The sequence below is a fragment of the Microtus oregoni genome, unplaced genomic scaffold (assembly GCF_018167655.1).
Source record: "Microtus oregoni isolate MIOR12 unplaced genomic scaffold, Mior012 000048F_ref0000485, whole genome shotgun sequence".
Lineage (NCBI taxonomy): Eukaryota > Metazoa > Chordata > Mammalia > Rodentia > Cricetidae > Microtus > Microtus oregoni.
Genome location: NW_024543222.1, coordinates 18,354,101 through 18,369,621, shown reverse-complemented (window position 1 = coordinate 18,369,621; position 15,521 = coordinate 18,354,101). Strand labels below are relative to the sequence as shown.

The window sequence follows — 15,521 nt, the reverse complement described above, 5'->3', positions numbered from 1 at the left end:
GTGGCTCACAACCATCTGTAATGAGATCTGGTGCCCTCTTCTGGCCCGCAGGCATACATGCAGACAGAACACTGTATACATAATAAATCAATCAATCAACCAATCAATCTTTAAAAAAAAAAAAAAGATCAACCTGCCAGCCCAGAACAATTATCAAAGACCTGCTGGCGTGTGGTACCTTCTCAGGCTTTGTCTGAAGCAAGTCACACCCTGTTCTTTAATAATTCTCTGTCTCTGGACCAGAGAGATAGCTTAGTGTAGTTTAGGGCAGTTGCTGCTCTTCCAGAGGAATGAGGTTTGAATTCCAGCACCCACGTGGTGGCTTCACAACTGTCTGTAAATCCAATTCCAAGGTATCAGACACCCTTTCTGGCCCCAGGCCACCAGACATACATGTGGTACACATACATCATGCAGGCAAAACACCCAAACACATAATTTTGTTTTTTAAGTCCTGTCTTGACTGAGGGTGTAGTGCAGTGACTGAACACACATCTGACGTGCCGAATGTCCTGGGCTCGATCCCCAGCATCACACAAAACATTCCTGCCTTTAAAAAAGTATTCCAATATTAACTGGGCATGATGGTGCATGCCCTTAGTTCCAGTTGGAGGCCAGAGGCAGGCAGATCTCTGAGTTCAAGGCCATTCTGGTCTACAGAGTGAGTTCCCTGACAGCCACGGCTGCACAGAGAAACTGGTCTCAGGAAAAGAGAAAAACAATTATTCCCATGCTGATGAGCTCAGACAGCCACTGTTTCTCTCTTGATCATTCTGATGTCTGTGCTGTGGGCACGGGTTGACAGCAGCCCGCGACTGCCCTCTGTTCAGCTTCCTTGGGAAGGCTCAGGATAGTCCACTTGGAACCCAGAGAGTGGTAGTGTTTCATGCTGTGTGCCCAGGTGCCGGTTAGTATTAAGGTATCTAGTATAAATACTACCCTTACCGTTACCTAGGGGAAAAATACTTAGAGGTTTTCTGTGAATGTTTGCGGAGGAAGCCACTTTTCAGGACTTCTAGAGAGTCACAAAGAGTTGCATCATTGGGAAGGAGCCAAATGTTGAGCCCCATTTTTAGGCTGAATGCAGAGGAAAGGTGGAGTCTTCTTTAAAACATGTTTTTATTTGCTCTTTGATGATTTTTTTACATGTGTATAATGTATTTTGGTAGTATTCACCCCATTACCCTCTTTTTAAAAAAGTATTTTTAGGCCAATGGTAGTGGTGGTGGTGCACACCTTTAATCCCAGCACTCAGGAGGCAGAGGCAGGTAGATCTCTGTGAGCTTAAGGCCAGCCTGGTCTACAGAGCAAGATCCAGGACAGACAGGGTTACACAGAGAAACCCTGTCTCAAAAAAAAAATAGTATAACAATAATAGTAATAATAATTTAAAATTTAAAATTACTTATTTTTGAGTATTGAATGTTAAACCTTTATGTGTGTGTGTGTGTGTGTGTGTGTGTGTGTGTGTGTGTGTAGCACATGTATGCAGTGCCCATGAAGGCCAGAAGAGGGCACTGGATCCTGAGAACTGTAGTTGCAAATGTTTATGAACTGCCATGTGAGTGCTCCAACTGCTGAGCCTTCTGTTCAGCCCACCCCATTGTCTTCTCTCCCTCCCACTTCCCCTCCTATTCGTGTGTGTGTGTGTGTGTGTGTGTGCGCGCGCGCGCGCACGCTGCACTGAGATTAACTAGGATCATTTGCTTGAGCATAGGTGTGGAGTTTATTGGACCATGGACAATTTATCAGTGGCTACACCCTGAAGAGAATGACCCCATCCCTCTGAAGGCCCAGCAGAGGAATCCATTCACAGTGCAGTGCCAGTAGACCAGGGGTCCCAAAATTAAATGCTCATGAATATTGTGAGCTTGGATTCCTTACTTCTCACGGTGTTCAGAGAATGAGTACACTTGGCCTAAAGAGCCAAGAACCTTCCAGTGTGCCCACCACCACCACACACATTCACAAATGTGTTTCCCCTCCAATCTGTGCCTAACCTCTACATGAGGTCTGGGATTTGGAGTGACCTGGTCTGTGTTTGGCCCCCGTAGGTGAGCACAAGCCTGGGAGATGGCAGTGATGGAAGCGGCCTGCCCAGACACTCCTGGCTCAGCAGTTGGGCAACAGAAGGAACTCGCCAAAGCCAAGGAGAAGACACAGTCGCTGGGGAAGAAGCCGAGCTGTGTCTACAAGCTTGAGGCTGTGGAGAAGAGCCCCGTGTTCTGTGGGAAGTGGGAGATCCTGAACGATGTGATTACCAAAGGCACAGCCAAGGAAGGTTCCGAGGGTGGCCCACCCGCCATCTCCATCATCGCCCAAGCTGAATGTAAGGGTCCGGGGCTGCTCTGAGCACAGTGGCACGTGAATGAATGGGCTTGCAGAGGGGTGGCCGGCATGAGAGGTCCCCATGGAAGAGCGAGGTCAGAACGGCCACTCTGGAATGTCTCCAGACACATTTGGAGGTCTAGCCCAGGGTATCAAAGTAGGCTCTGTAAGAGGGAAGGGTGGATCGTGGGGACTTAGCAAATAGAGTCTATGCCCTTGTGACCCGAACAGGGACGCAGCCAAGGGGCAGGAATGCTTAAGGACTCTGCAGGCGCATCAAGCTGGCCTTTAGCCCTTTGCGCTGGCATCCGGAGGAGCCCAGACAGGAAAGGCCAAGACTCCTAGGAAACCCCTCTAGCCTACATCACTGCCTTCAACCAGAGATGGCTCCACCCACCCCCACCCTCTGCCCCCAAATCAGCACCCTGCTCTTGGGCCTGCTGGGCCAGTCTCTGGGCAGCCAGCCTCGGCAGCTGAGGCCAAAGTCTGACCCCTTCCACTTCTACTCCTGTTGGAATCAAGAACTCCTGGGAGGGCTGGGAAACTCCAGAGTCCTCCGCTGTCCTCAGCACCACCTTCCAGTCCAGCAGGTATCCTGGGCTAGAACCTGAAGAGCGAGATAGCCCATGTGTGGTAGCATTCCTCTCCATGTATCCACCCTCTGCTTCACCTCCCCAAGCCCTCCACTTGACTTTTTTTTTTAAAGATTTATTTATTATGTATACAACACTCTCCCTCGATGTATGCCCACATGCCAGAGGAGGGTACGAGATTTCAGTACAGGTGGTTGTGAGCCACCATGTGGCTGCTGGGAATTGAACTCAGGACCTCTGGAAGAGCAGCCAGTGCTCTTAACCTCTGAGCCATCTCTCCAGCCCCCCTCCACTTGACTTTTGAGAAGAAATGAGAAAATGGACATGAAATGAGTGTACACATAAACACGTGTGAACATAAATACTTGCCAGCTTGTTTATCAACTGTGAAGTATGGATTGTTCTAGAAGCTTCACTGTTAGTGAGGCCGGCAGGCTTCCTATGATCCTATTTTACAGACAATTCCCTCTTGACTAGTCAGCTGGGGACAGGGTGACTCCCCCAGTGAGAGATAGGGTGGTGTCCAGGAGGTGAGCCACTAGGGCCTGTCTAGAAGGCTCGCCCAACTGCTAAACTTGTCTTCGTTCTCTTCTCCCTGCTAATCTGCCCCCTTTTCCTTGACTTAAAGGTGAGAACAGCCAGGAGTTCAGCCCCACCTTTTCGGAGCGCATTTTCATCGCAGGGTCACAGCGGTACAGGTAAGACAGCAAGCTGCTGCAGCCGGGAGTGAGGGGTCTGACACCAGGCCACCTGCCAGCTGCCTGCCCAGGCCACTCTCACCAGGCCTCTGGCTCCCGGCTTCAGCACCTGAGCTCTGCTCTTGGCAGCCGCCCAGCTTTCCCGGCCCAACTGCTCTCAGCCAAGTCAGCCTGGCGGAAGCTGCCTCTGGCTCCCATCAACTTGACATTTTATTTTTGTTCTCCTCCAAGTCCTGATACACCCCTGCTTTCCCATCAGCAGGGAGGATGTCGGGAACAGCGGCTTCCAACGGTGACTAGCCATGAGCACGGGCCAGAGGGAACACACTTGCCATTCTATAAGTCTTATCTTGCCCTGGCCCTGGTCCTGGATGAGAGCTAGGCCAGGCTCATCTGTCTCCAGGCTCCCCATTCTCCAAAGATGAGATTTGATCACAGTCGGCCCCAGACATAGGCCCTTCTTTCCACCAGGAATTAAAGCATTGGCGTTTGGAAACCGCTAATGATCGAAAGGGGTCTGGGTGGGAGGCTACTGTCCTCCTTAGGGTTTAGGCATTTCTTTATGTTACCTCAGACACCTTTTGGCCCAAAGAATAGGGTTTTTGCTGAATCCTCTTCTTTTGTCTGCCTGAGAGGCTTACAGGCTCCCGTCACTCCAGGGGCTGATTGTGGGGGTAAAGTTATGTAGGGGGGCTGTGGCTGAGGCTGTAGCCAGTGCCCCCTCCCCCGCTGTTTCATAGCAGCCCCCTTGCAAACCCTTTCCTGATTCCAGTTCCTTTAACACCTGACAGGGTAGGAGCCCGGCAGATCTTCCATGGCTGCATCAGCCTAAAAGGGTGTCCATTTGGCAGCTCCTCGTGTCCCGTGGCAGCTAGATATCTCCGAGGGCTAAGGGTAGAGATGACAGAAACAAAACCACTCAGATCTGTCAGAGCTAAGAATGGCCCTCTCTGGGTCAGTTCACCCATGGAGCAGCCAGAGAGCTGGCACCCGGAGAAGGGCTGAGAGTCCACCCCAGCGCCCAGCAATAAGCCTATGGAGCTGCCTGCTGAGGGGCCAGGCGTTAAGGCCTAGAAACTGTTCTCATTTAAACCCCATCTCCACCCCGTGTGGCAGGAAATACTGTGCTCATTTCCTAAAGGAGAAAACAGGATATTTCTGGGGCTTAGGAACATGCTCACACTATGTAAGTACAGAGCTGCCACATCATGGCATTTTGGTCAATAGTGGGCCACGTACATGACAGTGGTCGCACAGGCCCATAGCGCCTCGTAATAAACAGCCGTTCAAGTTTGTGCTGGGATCCGTGATTCTCACACATACTCACCTAACACCGCGTTCCTCACATGCGTCCCCTGTCATGTCATTAAGCATGCATGACTGGAATGACGGAGCTGGGGTTTGCACTCAGAGTCTCTCTGACTCCACAGACAGTCCAACTGTCCCTCTTCTCGCTTTCCTGCGCTCAAAATGTGGATCTGTCCCCTTTCTGACAGCCAGTCTGAGAGCCTTGACCAAATCCCCAACAATGTGGCCCACGCAACTGAAGGCAAAATGGCCCGTGTGTGCCGGAAGGGAAAGCGTCGCAGCAAAGCCCGGAAAAAACGTAAGAAGAGGAGGTCGAAGTCACAGGTCCAGGCAGGGGTGGCCTTAGCCAAGCCCCTGCCCCGAACTCCTGAGCAAGAGAGCTGCACCATCCCTGTGCAGGTGAGACCCTCCACCGTTGTCCTGGTCCCTGCTTTGGGTGTTTGGACTGGGACTTGTAACCCCTGTATTTTTTCTGCAGGAAGATGAGTCTCCACTAGGCACCCTCTATGCCAGAAATGTCTCCCAGTTCACCAAGCCTCTGAAGGAAGCAGACCTCGGGCACCTGTGCTGTAAAAAGCAGGGTGAAGGCCTGCGACCAGTGCTGCCCCGACCTGAGCTCCACAAACTGATCAGCCCCTTGCAATGTCTAAACCACGTGTGGAAACTCCACCACCCGCAGGCCGTAGGCCCCCCACCCCATTCTACCCACCCTTTCCCCTACAACAGACTGCCCCATCCTTTCCCATTCCACCCTCTGGAGCCCTGGAGACCCTATCCGCTGGAATCCCTCTTCCTGGACAAACTAGCTGGTGTAAGTGGCCAGCAGCCCCTGCCCAGCCCACACCTAAGCAAACTGGCCTATGGAGACACTCAGAAGCCCCTGCCCGGCCCACACCTGGAGTCCAGCTATCCATCTCGAGGTGCCCAAGAAAAGGTTCCTGTGGAGGAGTACCTGGTCCATGCACTACAAGGCAGTGTGAGCTCAGGCCAAGCCAACAGCCTGGCCAGCCTGGCTAAGACATGGTCATCAGGGAGCTCCAAGCCTCAGAGGCTCAGCCCTGAAACTGAGGACAACGAGGGTGTCCTGCTTACCGAGGTAACTAACCCCCTAAGCTCCTGTACGCCCAATAGCCACCTTTCTGACGATAGGGGTGGGGCGGAGCTTGCTTTGGAGACAAAGTGTTGCTGTAAGCCAGCAGGCCCTGAGGAAGGGTTCCTTCATACAAGAGTCACTCATGCCCATGGTAATAAATCAATTTGCTCACTGGGGATTGAATCAGGATTCTGTTACCATGACAAAATGCTAAAACAGTCAACTCCAAAGGTTCATTTGGGCTGAGAGTTTCAGAGGTTTGGGGCTCAGTACATTATGGCTGAGCACGTGATGGAGATGACTTACTGACATCACACAACCCAGAAGCTGAGAGAGATGAAGGGTGTGATCCCGACATTTGAAGGGTGCACCCCAATGGCCTAACTTCTTCCCATTAGGCCACACCTCTTAAAGGTTCCACCCAACCAAAAGCCACAGAGTGATCTCAGTCCTAAAGCCGTCCACCCACAGCCTCACTTCCCACAACCTTTCTAGGTGTCTCTCTTCAGTCCTTCTGGGTAGTTTTCCTGTGGCTGAATTGTGTGTGTTTGATGAAAACATCCTAGCGAAAAGAAGGATGCCGCCCGCCCTCTCCCTATTCCCTCCTTTTTCCTTTAGTTCTCTGTCAAGTAACTTTGCAACTTGAAGCATCTTGTTCAATTGCTGGGCTTATTCTAGTCACTTTTAACGCTGTCCTTGGCCTGGTTCTCTTCCCCCTTCTAGTCACCGAGTTACATAGTTCCATTATCAAGGCAATTTAGCTTTTCATCCCAGGGCTCATCGCCCCCACCCCCACCCCCGGGCAGTCTGTGAAGGTCACCTTTGCCTTCTCATTCCTCTCAACCCCTTTGGTCTGTCTTCCATACAACCCCACCTGAGAGCTGGTAGTATGTCTGGGTGTGGCTGTTCAGCACCCGTACCAGTCAGGGCTGGTAGCTGGAGAGCCTTCCTCACTGTCCTGGCCATTGGAACTGACCCCCTCCTTTTCAACCCTAGAAACTCAAACCAGTGGATTATGAGTACCGAGAAGAGGTCCACTGGGTGACACACCAGCCCCGTTTGGGCAGAGGCTCCTTCGGTGAGGTTCACAGAATGAAGGACAAGCAGACCGGTTTCCAGTGTGCTGTCAAAAAGGTATGCCAAGTTGATACACTGATGGGCTCACACCCAAACTTCCAGCACTTGGGAGGCTGAGGCAAGAGGACAGCCATGAATTCTAGGCCAGCCTGGACTATGGTACGAGACCCTGCCTAAAATTTTTCTAAAACATACATAGTCAGTAGAACACCAGAGAGTTGGAAGGGAAACCACACGGGGGCTGCCACATTTGGTCTCAGCAATATTGTCAACAACAGTCGTGGGGTGTCCAGTGCTCTGCCTTGATGGTTGGGTCAGCTGGAGTTGGAAGGGAGCAGTCTGTCACATGACCTGGCCTGCTCGCTGCCCGTGGTATGCATATCTGTGAGAGGCAGTGCAGGAGCACGCAGCTTGGGTCTGGATACAGCTCTGGCCGCTGAAGACGCCAGGGCCTGTAGGGGCAAGTCCAGACCTGGAAGATTCTCCAAGTCACAGACAGTGTGTGCTGAACAAAACCCTCATGCCACATAGTGGGGCCTGGTGCAGGTGGTGAGAGTGGTGACCTCCACCTGCCAGGTCTCCTGCGAGGAAGCTAGACATTACACCTGCCTCCCATGGCCAAGTCCTAAGGGACTGGCAGGCCAGCATGTGGAAACGTGCTGGGCTGGTGACAAAATCAGGGTCCAAATCAAAATGTGTCACAACTGTAGCTTTGGAGAGAGGAAGGAAAGGAGAATCCTGTCCTAAGGGCTTGATGAGCAGCAGAAAGCTCGAGACACCTCCCGTGTGGCTTGCCTGGGAGCCCTGGAGCTAGGCTTCCCCTGCCATGTCGCATTGTCCCAGCTGCGTACCCTCAGATCTCAGTAGTGTCATCTCTGCTCCCTCAGCATCTGGCCTCAACCCCTGCTTTGGAGGTCCCTGCTCTATTGGAAGCCTGCCTGTCCCTAACCAAAAAGACAAAGAACCTGAATTTATGTGGATCATTTTGGGAAATATTGGTTGAGGGATTTTGTTGTTCTGTGGGGAGTTGACAGCTAGGCGAAATAACTGGCTTTATATCAGACACCCTGATCCCCAAAAGGAAAAAGACCAAGAAATCAAACCACCGAGACCCAGCATATTCTAGGTGTCATGCAGAATGAGCCCTACCACTTCCATCAAGGCTGCCCCTAGCTTTGGGGATGTCTCCAGCTGGGATGTGAATAAACCTAACTTCCTGGGTTTATACTTGAGCCAGGTTGTGGCTGGTGTCGAACCTGAACCTCAGAGTAGTGGAAGAAGAATCCGTCCATTTTACCTCAGAGTTCTTACAGACGTGAAGTGATCAATTACCATCCTCACCCTCAGCACAGACTGAAGTCTTGTCAGCATGGGTCATCTTACACTTGGATGCCAGGGCCACGGGCCTAACCTCTTTAGCCACAGGTCCCCTCCCCAGTCTACCAGAGAAGGCTCAGCTGTCCCTTCTGAGGGACAGTGGGAGGTGGGGGAGAGTGAGAAGTGTCCTAGAGATGGATGCCCAGCACTGGGAGCTTAGTCACCAGCTTCTCAGCTGTCCCTCTGCTGAGGTCCTCAGTCCCAGGCAACAAGGTAAACAACCTTAATACATTCCTCTTGTCCTGTGTCCAGGGCAGTTGTCAAAGTCCCAGGCAGAAGGCCTGGACTTCCCAGGGCTCTAGCTGTCCACAGTCAGAGCTCCTACCTCCTTCGTCCAGCTCGCGGTGGGGCAAACAGCCCATCCTTTCTCTCGGAGGAGAGTCTTAGGACTTGCAGTTTGTCCTGTACAGTGTTCAGTGTTAAGAGCACACGAGGGCTAAGTCCCCTGAGCCAGGAAATATAGATCATATTGGGGCATTTGCCTAGCAAGTATGAGGCCCTGAGTTCAAGTTCCGATACTACATACAAAAAAGTTCCCAGAGTTTCCTGGCAAAGGCATGGTAAGTAGGGACAGGAGACATGGTCTGGGAATCTGAGGTCAGGCCCATGTCCCCTTTAGTGCTCCTGGGAAGGATCCTGGACACGAGAGGTTACATAATACCAGCAACCCCTTGGTCTTCCTTCTAGAACATCCATGAGCTTGGGTCATATGCTTATTGGCCATAGGTCTAGCCCTTAATGTGAAATTTTGTTTTGTTTTTAATCTTTTATGTTTTTTTTAATTAATCATTTTTATGACCTATTTCTGTGTATGTTTGAGGGCACGTATGTCATGGGGTAGATGTGGAGGTCAGAGAACAACCTGGAATAGTCAGTTCTCTCCTTCCACCGTGTAGACTGAACTTGGGGTTGGCAGGAAGCAAGCACCTTACCTGCGGAGCCATCTTTTCAGCCCCCCTTTCATCTCTAACTGAGAACAAGTGCAGCCTCTCCATAAATGAAGTGACGCCAAGCAAAGTTTCCCTGCTCCCCACTCCTGTCCTCAAAAGTGCCATCTGTCATTGTCTTTTTAGAATCTATGTAGAAACTTGGCTGTTTCTCTTATGAAAATGAGATCCAGTCCTAGAGGTTACCCCACCACCATCACCACTACACCCTAGGCAGGGTTTCTCCTTGCTTCACATAGAACGGTCAGGCTTTTTAAGCAACCAGTATATAAGTTCTCCCTGCCAGAGGATGGACTTACAGGATCCTTAAATCTTTGGGACTTGACCCAGAATGTATTAGCGGCATGGGCACAGTTTGATGGCAAAGGGATTGTGTCATTCAGCAGATTCTCAGAGGACAATTGCCATCTGCCCTCAACAGGGTGAGGAACTGTTTGTCTTAAGACATCTGGCCCAAGCACAGGATTCTGGGAGCCTCCCTTTGGCTCCGTCACCAAACTGGAATAGTGCGGCACTGGCCAAGTCAAACCAGCTGTCGTGGAGCACCTGCCCTGTGCCAGATGCTGTGCAGAGACTGGGGACAGAGCTGTGGATCCAAAGGAACTGGTGTTTTGAAGCTTTATTTGTGAGTGTGCCCCAGCGTGTGTGTGTGTGTGTGTGTGTGTGTGTGTGTGTGTGTGTGTGTGTCAGTGATCGCCTTTCAGTTTAAGGCAGCATGCACTGTATGTAGGGTGTGTGTATGTGTGTGGTATTGGTGTGTATATATGTGTGTGTATGTGGTGTGTATATTGTGTCTGTATGTGGTGTAGGGGGATGTATGTATTGTGGTATGTGTATGTATATGTGGTGTGTGTGTGTGGTGTATGTGGTGTGTATATTGTGTGTGTATGTAGTGGGGGGATGTATGTATTGTGATGTGTATGTATGTGAGTGGTATGGGTGTGTGCTGTGGTATGTGTGTTGTCGGTATTGAATCAGGGTCTCACACTTGCTAGCCAAGTGCATTCCAGTAAGCTCTGTTCCCAGCCTCCCCAGCTTCCTTCACACTGTGCAAGTGCTGGGATCACAGGTGTGCAATGCCACCTGGCTTTCTGTGTGGCTTCAGAGATCAGATCCAGATCCTCAGGCTCGCTCTGCTGGCACGGTCACCTGCTAAGCCATCTTCCTGGCCAAAGCTAGAGTTTGTAGCAAACCCAGGCTTTTACATGGTATACTGTTGAAGCAGCGTCAGCTGTGAGCCCTTATCTAGGAGCGGCGATCGAAGGGGACTGTCCGGAAGAGGACGAGGAAATGGGACTCCTGGTTTCTTAGGCATCTTTGTGTCCCATCCTGAGTTTATATAAACTTTCCCATAATTTATATTCCTGAGATCTTCAGAACTGTAGAGTTCCTTGCACCCCCTTTTTATTGACAGAAAAACAGATTTAGTTTGCTAAAGAAAATGAGTTTCAAAGAAGAAAAAGCCACCAGGCACAGTTGCCCAGGGACTGAAGTGGAGGGAAGGACGTTTGCACTTGGCAGTACATCAGTGCTGTCTGCAGGCCTCCCTGGAGATGCTGCTTCCGAATATATGTAAATATGGCCAGGTGTCAAGGCTGAGCCTGGAAAATTCTTCCAGCGATACAACAGCTCTAGGGTCAGGCTCTAGGGTCAGGCCTCCCCAACCACAGTCTCGGTGGTGGTACTCTGTTCTCAGTGACTGAGCTCTTTGTGCTGACATCAGATTCCCCATCAGTGAAGTGGGAGTGATGATCTACCCCTCTGTGGACTATGGTATAAAAACAGTGCTGAGGGCTGGAGAGATGGCTCAGCGGTTAAGAGCACTGACTGTTCTTCCAGAGGACCTGAGTTCAATTCCCAGCAACCACATGGTGGCTCACAACCATCTGTAATGAGATCTGGCGCCCTCCTCTGGCCTGCAGGCATACATGGAGGCAGACTGTTGTATACATAATAAATAAATAAAATCTTAAAAAAAAAAAAAACAGTGCTGAGCAGTGCCTGGCATAGGTTAGTGAACTTTAAACGTTAGTTCCAACTCAAAGCCCAGCACAGACCAGCACTGTCTTTGAGTGGGAGGATGCTGAAAGAGTCAAGAGCTGGTTTCTGGTCTCTGGCCATGAGGGCAAGGGGCCTTCCCCACCGGACTTCATGGGATGACTGCCCTTTTACCTTGCTTCTTCAGTCTCACCCAGACTGCAAAATCACTTTTTTTTCTTTTTTTGAGATTTCCCATCCCACCAACCTTGGTCTGTATTGGGAATGATTCAGCATTGCTGGGATCCTAGAGCAATGATTCTTAACCTATGGCTCGCGGCCCTTTGGGGGCTTGAATGACGCTTGCACAGGGGTCACCTAAGACCATCTGCATATCAGATATTTACATTGTAATTCATGACAGTAGCAAAATTAGTTATTAGGTAGCAATGAAAATAATTCTATGGTTAAGAGTCAGCACAGCATAAGGAGCTGTACTAAGCGGGAGTCACAGCATTAGGAAGGTTGAGAACCACTGCTCTAAAGAGTGAGTTAGGATCGCCCGCCAGCCTGCTTCAACATCCTGGGCCTCTTAGTCAGGTCTTCATGGTACCCAGGCCCCTTCTTCAGTCCTATTCTTGGAGGTACATGAGATTTGACATGTGCCACTTTCTGATGTTTATTTGGTGTGTTTACATTCGTTAAATGGTCAGGTATATCCTAAAACTTATGATCCATTGAAAAACAAGTTATATAAGTTGGAAAAAAATTGTGGGGTTTTTTTTTGGGGGGGGAGGGGTCGAGACTCAGTACCCAAGTTGACCTAAACCTTAACTACATAGGTAAGACTGGCCTCAAACTTGTGAGCCTCCCTCTGAGTTACCTTTGGTGCAGTGAGTGGGCCTTCCTGAGCACTCTACAGTTTCTCAAACATCAGAATCAGAGTGGACAGTCCCACCTTTCCTGCCTTCCATCGTCCCCTAAAGTTATGTCACAAGTGCCAAAGGCCTAGCTTTGTGAGGATTTAACAGTGGTCGGTGTGGGACGTGAGCCATCTCAAACAAAGAGCCCCACAGGCACTGGGCATTCCCATTTCCTCTGATGCAGAATCCTGAGGTACCTTTCTAGGCTCTCTGGGGAGCCCTAGGAAGCTTCACATTTTAGGAGTGATTAGCGGAGGGACATTGCAATTGGAAATCATAGGTGAATCGGTTTCAGTCAAGTTCATCAGCCTGTTAGAGGAAACACGGATCAAAGGTCAAAGTTCATGTGGGCTGAATGATACTATACTTTAAGTAACCAGAAGAGAGACATTTTCCATTGATAGGCAGAAGTCCAAAAAACCCCACATGGGCAGAGCTCCTGTTTGCCCTGTCAGCAAGTCTGGAAACATAAGCTGGGCCGGACTAGTCTGTTACTGCTGTCGCCCCCTGGCGGTGCCGTTGCAGAGGTCCCACAGCAGCCAGCAAGTTCAGGACAGGACTTTGTCAGCTCTTTGAGTTGGCAAGAGGAAGTGGGAAGCCAGCTCTGCCCGAGTGTCCCTGTCACCAAGCATGGATGATCAGAGTGGGCAACCCCCATCCCTCTGAATCCTCACACTACCCTGGAGCAGGCAGCCATGTCCCCACCTTTTTATGAATGGCCTAAACAGAATCTAAGCACAAGATGCTGTCTGTATCCATGGCCTAATGCTTCCTGCCATGCCAAACTGTCAGTTCCCACAGACAGGAGTGGGTGACTGCAGACTTCCACATCGCAGTAGGAGGGGTGCTAGCCACCCCTTCCCCAGAAGCCTTCTGTGTACTCAGATGCTAGGGAAATCGCTACAGAATAAACGGTAATATAGGTACAGGCCTGTCTACATGGATAGTTTAGTCCTTCGGGAAACCACTGGGGCTTGGGAGATAGTTCAGTGGTTGACGTACATCATGAGGACTGGAGTTCAGATCCCCAGAACCCACATAAAAGCCAGGCAGGCATGGTGACCACCTGTACTCCCAGAACTCGGAGGCAGAGATAGGAGTTCCCTAGACACTAGGCAGAAATAGCGCACTCTAGGTCCAGCAGAGACTTTACCTCAGTAAAGTAGAAGACGATGGAGGTAGACACCGGTGTCAGGCCTCACAGACATGCATACACCATACACACATGGGGAAAAGAAAAGCAGGTAATTATAATAAAATTGCTACAAGGGGGACAGGAGAGATAGTTCAGCAGTTAGGAGCACTGGCTGCTCTTCCAGAGGATCTGAGCGTGGTTCCCAGCACCCACATGGCAGCTCACAACCTCCTGTAACCCCAGTTCCAGGGGACCTGGCATCCTCTTCTGCTCCCCTCAGGCTCCTGTATGCATGTAGAACAGATACATGCACACGAGCACACACACATAAAATTACAATTTTTTAAAAAACAAAATTACTACAAGGGATGCCGAGGATCCAGGGTGGTGGTTCTCAACCTTCCTAATGCTGCAAGCCTTTAATACATACAGTTCATGTTGTGCTGACCCCCAACTATAAAATCATTTTCATTGCTGCTTCATAACTGTAATTTTGCTACTGTTATGAATCGTAATGTAAATATCTGATATGCAGATGGTCTTAGGAGACCCCTGTGAAAGGGTCACTCAGCCCCAAGGGGTCGCAACCCACAACTTGAGAACCACTTTCCAGCAGCTCCTCACAGAATAGAGCGTAGTGCTGTGTCCTTATTATCCTAGCACTCGGTCTTCTGAGGCAGGATTGCAAGTTCAAGCCAACCTAGAATGCATAATGAGTCCCTGTCAGGGCCAGAGGGTGGGGGGTGAAGATTAACTTCCTGGCCTAGAGATTTTCCAGACCATTGAGCTTGGGGGAAAGAATGTGTTTGTCAGATTGAGGGTGAACAGCGTTCCAGGAACCTGGAAGAAGTGTGACTCTTTTTGATAGTAGGCACTGTGGAACTGGAGTCTCACACCAGGGGGTTATACATGGCACACAGCTTAGACCCTGAGGGCCTGGCAGGCCTCCTTGGTCCTGCTTGGCCTGGACGTCACTTCCGGGAGCAGCACCCCAGCCTGCCCCCCTCACCCTGACTCCAAGTCCTCTGGGTTCTTTCAGGTTCGACTTGAGGTGTTTCGGGCAGAGGAGCTGATGGCCTGTGCTGGACTGACGTCACCCAGAATTGTACCTCTCTATGGAGCTGTGAGAGACGGCCCTTGGGTCAACATCTTCATGGAACTGCTAGAAGGTAAGGAGACCGGTCCTGTTTTTTTTTCTCTCAAAATTCAAGACCAAGAGTTAACTCCAACTTCGCCCTTGGTCTCTAGTCAGTCCTCACGTACCTCCTAGCCCCCTTCGCTCTTGCCCTTGGCTTGCATGGAAGCCTGGGAAAGCCCCATATGAAGACTGGCTGTTCATTTCTTAGGTGGTTCGCTAGGCCAGCTCATAAAGCAGAAGGGCTGTCTGCCGGAAGACCGGGCACTCTACTACTTGGGCCAGGCCCTGGAAGGGCTGGAATACCTCCATATACGAAGGATCCTGCATGGCGATGTCAAAGGTAAGGCCTTGGTTACCAAGGTCCTGGTCCCAACAGGCTCTTCCTCATGCCTTTCTGCCTGACTTCCTCCAAGCTATGGGCCTGAGCCAGCCGGCAGGGCTGTGCATAGTCGGGAGGGAATGACGTCCTCCGGGCCCTCAGTCTGGCACTGTAGTCTCCATGGTTGTTCACAGAAAACAGAAGACTAAATTCCTGCCTCCTGATGACCTGGGGGGGGGGGGAGCAAGGTGCCAAAGAGACCACTCTCTGGGAGAGTGGTGGTGCCTGTTGCAGTAGGCCCACTTCATGACAGCCCCACCCCACCCCCTGCTTTCCGTGACTAACTAGACTAATGGGAAGCAGCAGCTGCCATGGAGGTCTGGCCAGACAGCTGCCTGACAAGAGGCCAGGTCAAGCCAGGCCAGGGCGGGCTGGGGCCTGGAGCCTGCAGTGACTCACCTGTCCCCTTCTCCCTTTCCCTGGGTGCTGCCTGCAGCTGACAATGTGCTCCTGTCCAGTGATGGGAGCCGAGCTGCCCTCTGCGACTTTGGCCATGCTTTGTGCTTACAACCTGACGGCCTCGGAAAGTCCTTGCTCACGGGTAAGGC

At 50.9% G+C, this 15,521-nt stretch overlaps 1 protein-coding gene across 2 annotated transcripts in view; it reads left to right on the top strand.

Annotated features, from left to right (window-relative positions):
• The window catches only part of Map3k14 (mitogen-activated protein kinase kinase kinase 14), a 47,542-nt gene that overhangs the window by 21,966 nt on the left and 10,055 nt on the right, over positions 1–15,521 (top strand). The window contains exons 2-9 of one of the 2 annotated variants that reach the window (XM_041635864.1): positions 2,055–2,329; positions 3,550–3,619; positions 5,116–5,326; positions 5,406–6,023; positions 7,017–7,154; positions 14,496–14,625; positions 14,803–14,934; positions 15,410–15,514. In XM_041635864.1, the coding sequence (XP_041491798.1) occupies positions 2,074–2,329; positions 3,550–3,619; positions 5,116–5,326; positions 5,406–6,023; positions 7,017–7,154; positions 14,496–14,625; positions 14,803–14,934; positions 15,410–15,514 (1,660 nt within the window). In that variant the 5' untranslated portion in view covers positions 2,055–2,073. Of the gene's footprint in view, positions 1–2,054; positions 2,330–3,549; positions 3,620–5,115; positions 5,327–5,405; positions 6,024–7,016; positions 7,155–14,495; positions 14,626–14,802; positions 14,935–15,409; positions 15,515–15,521 lie in introns of those variants that run through there. The other variant, XM_041635865.1, reaches the window with a different exon arrangement.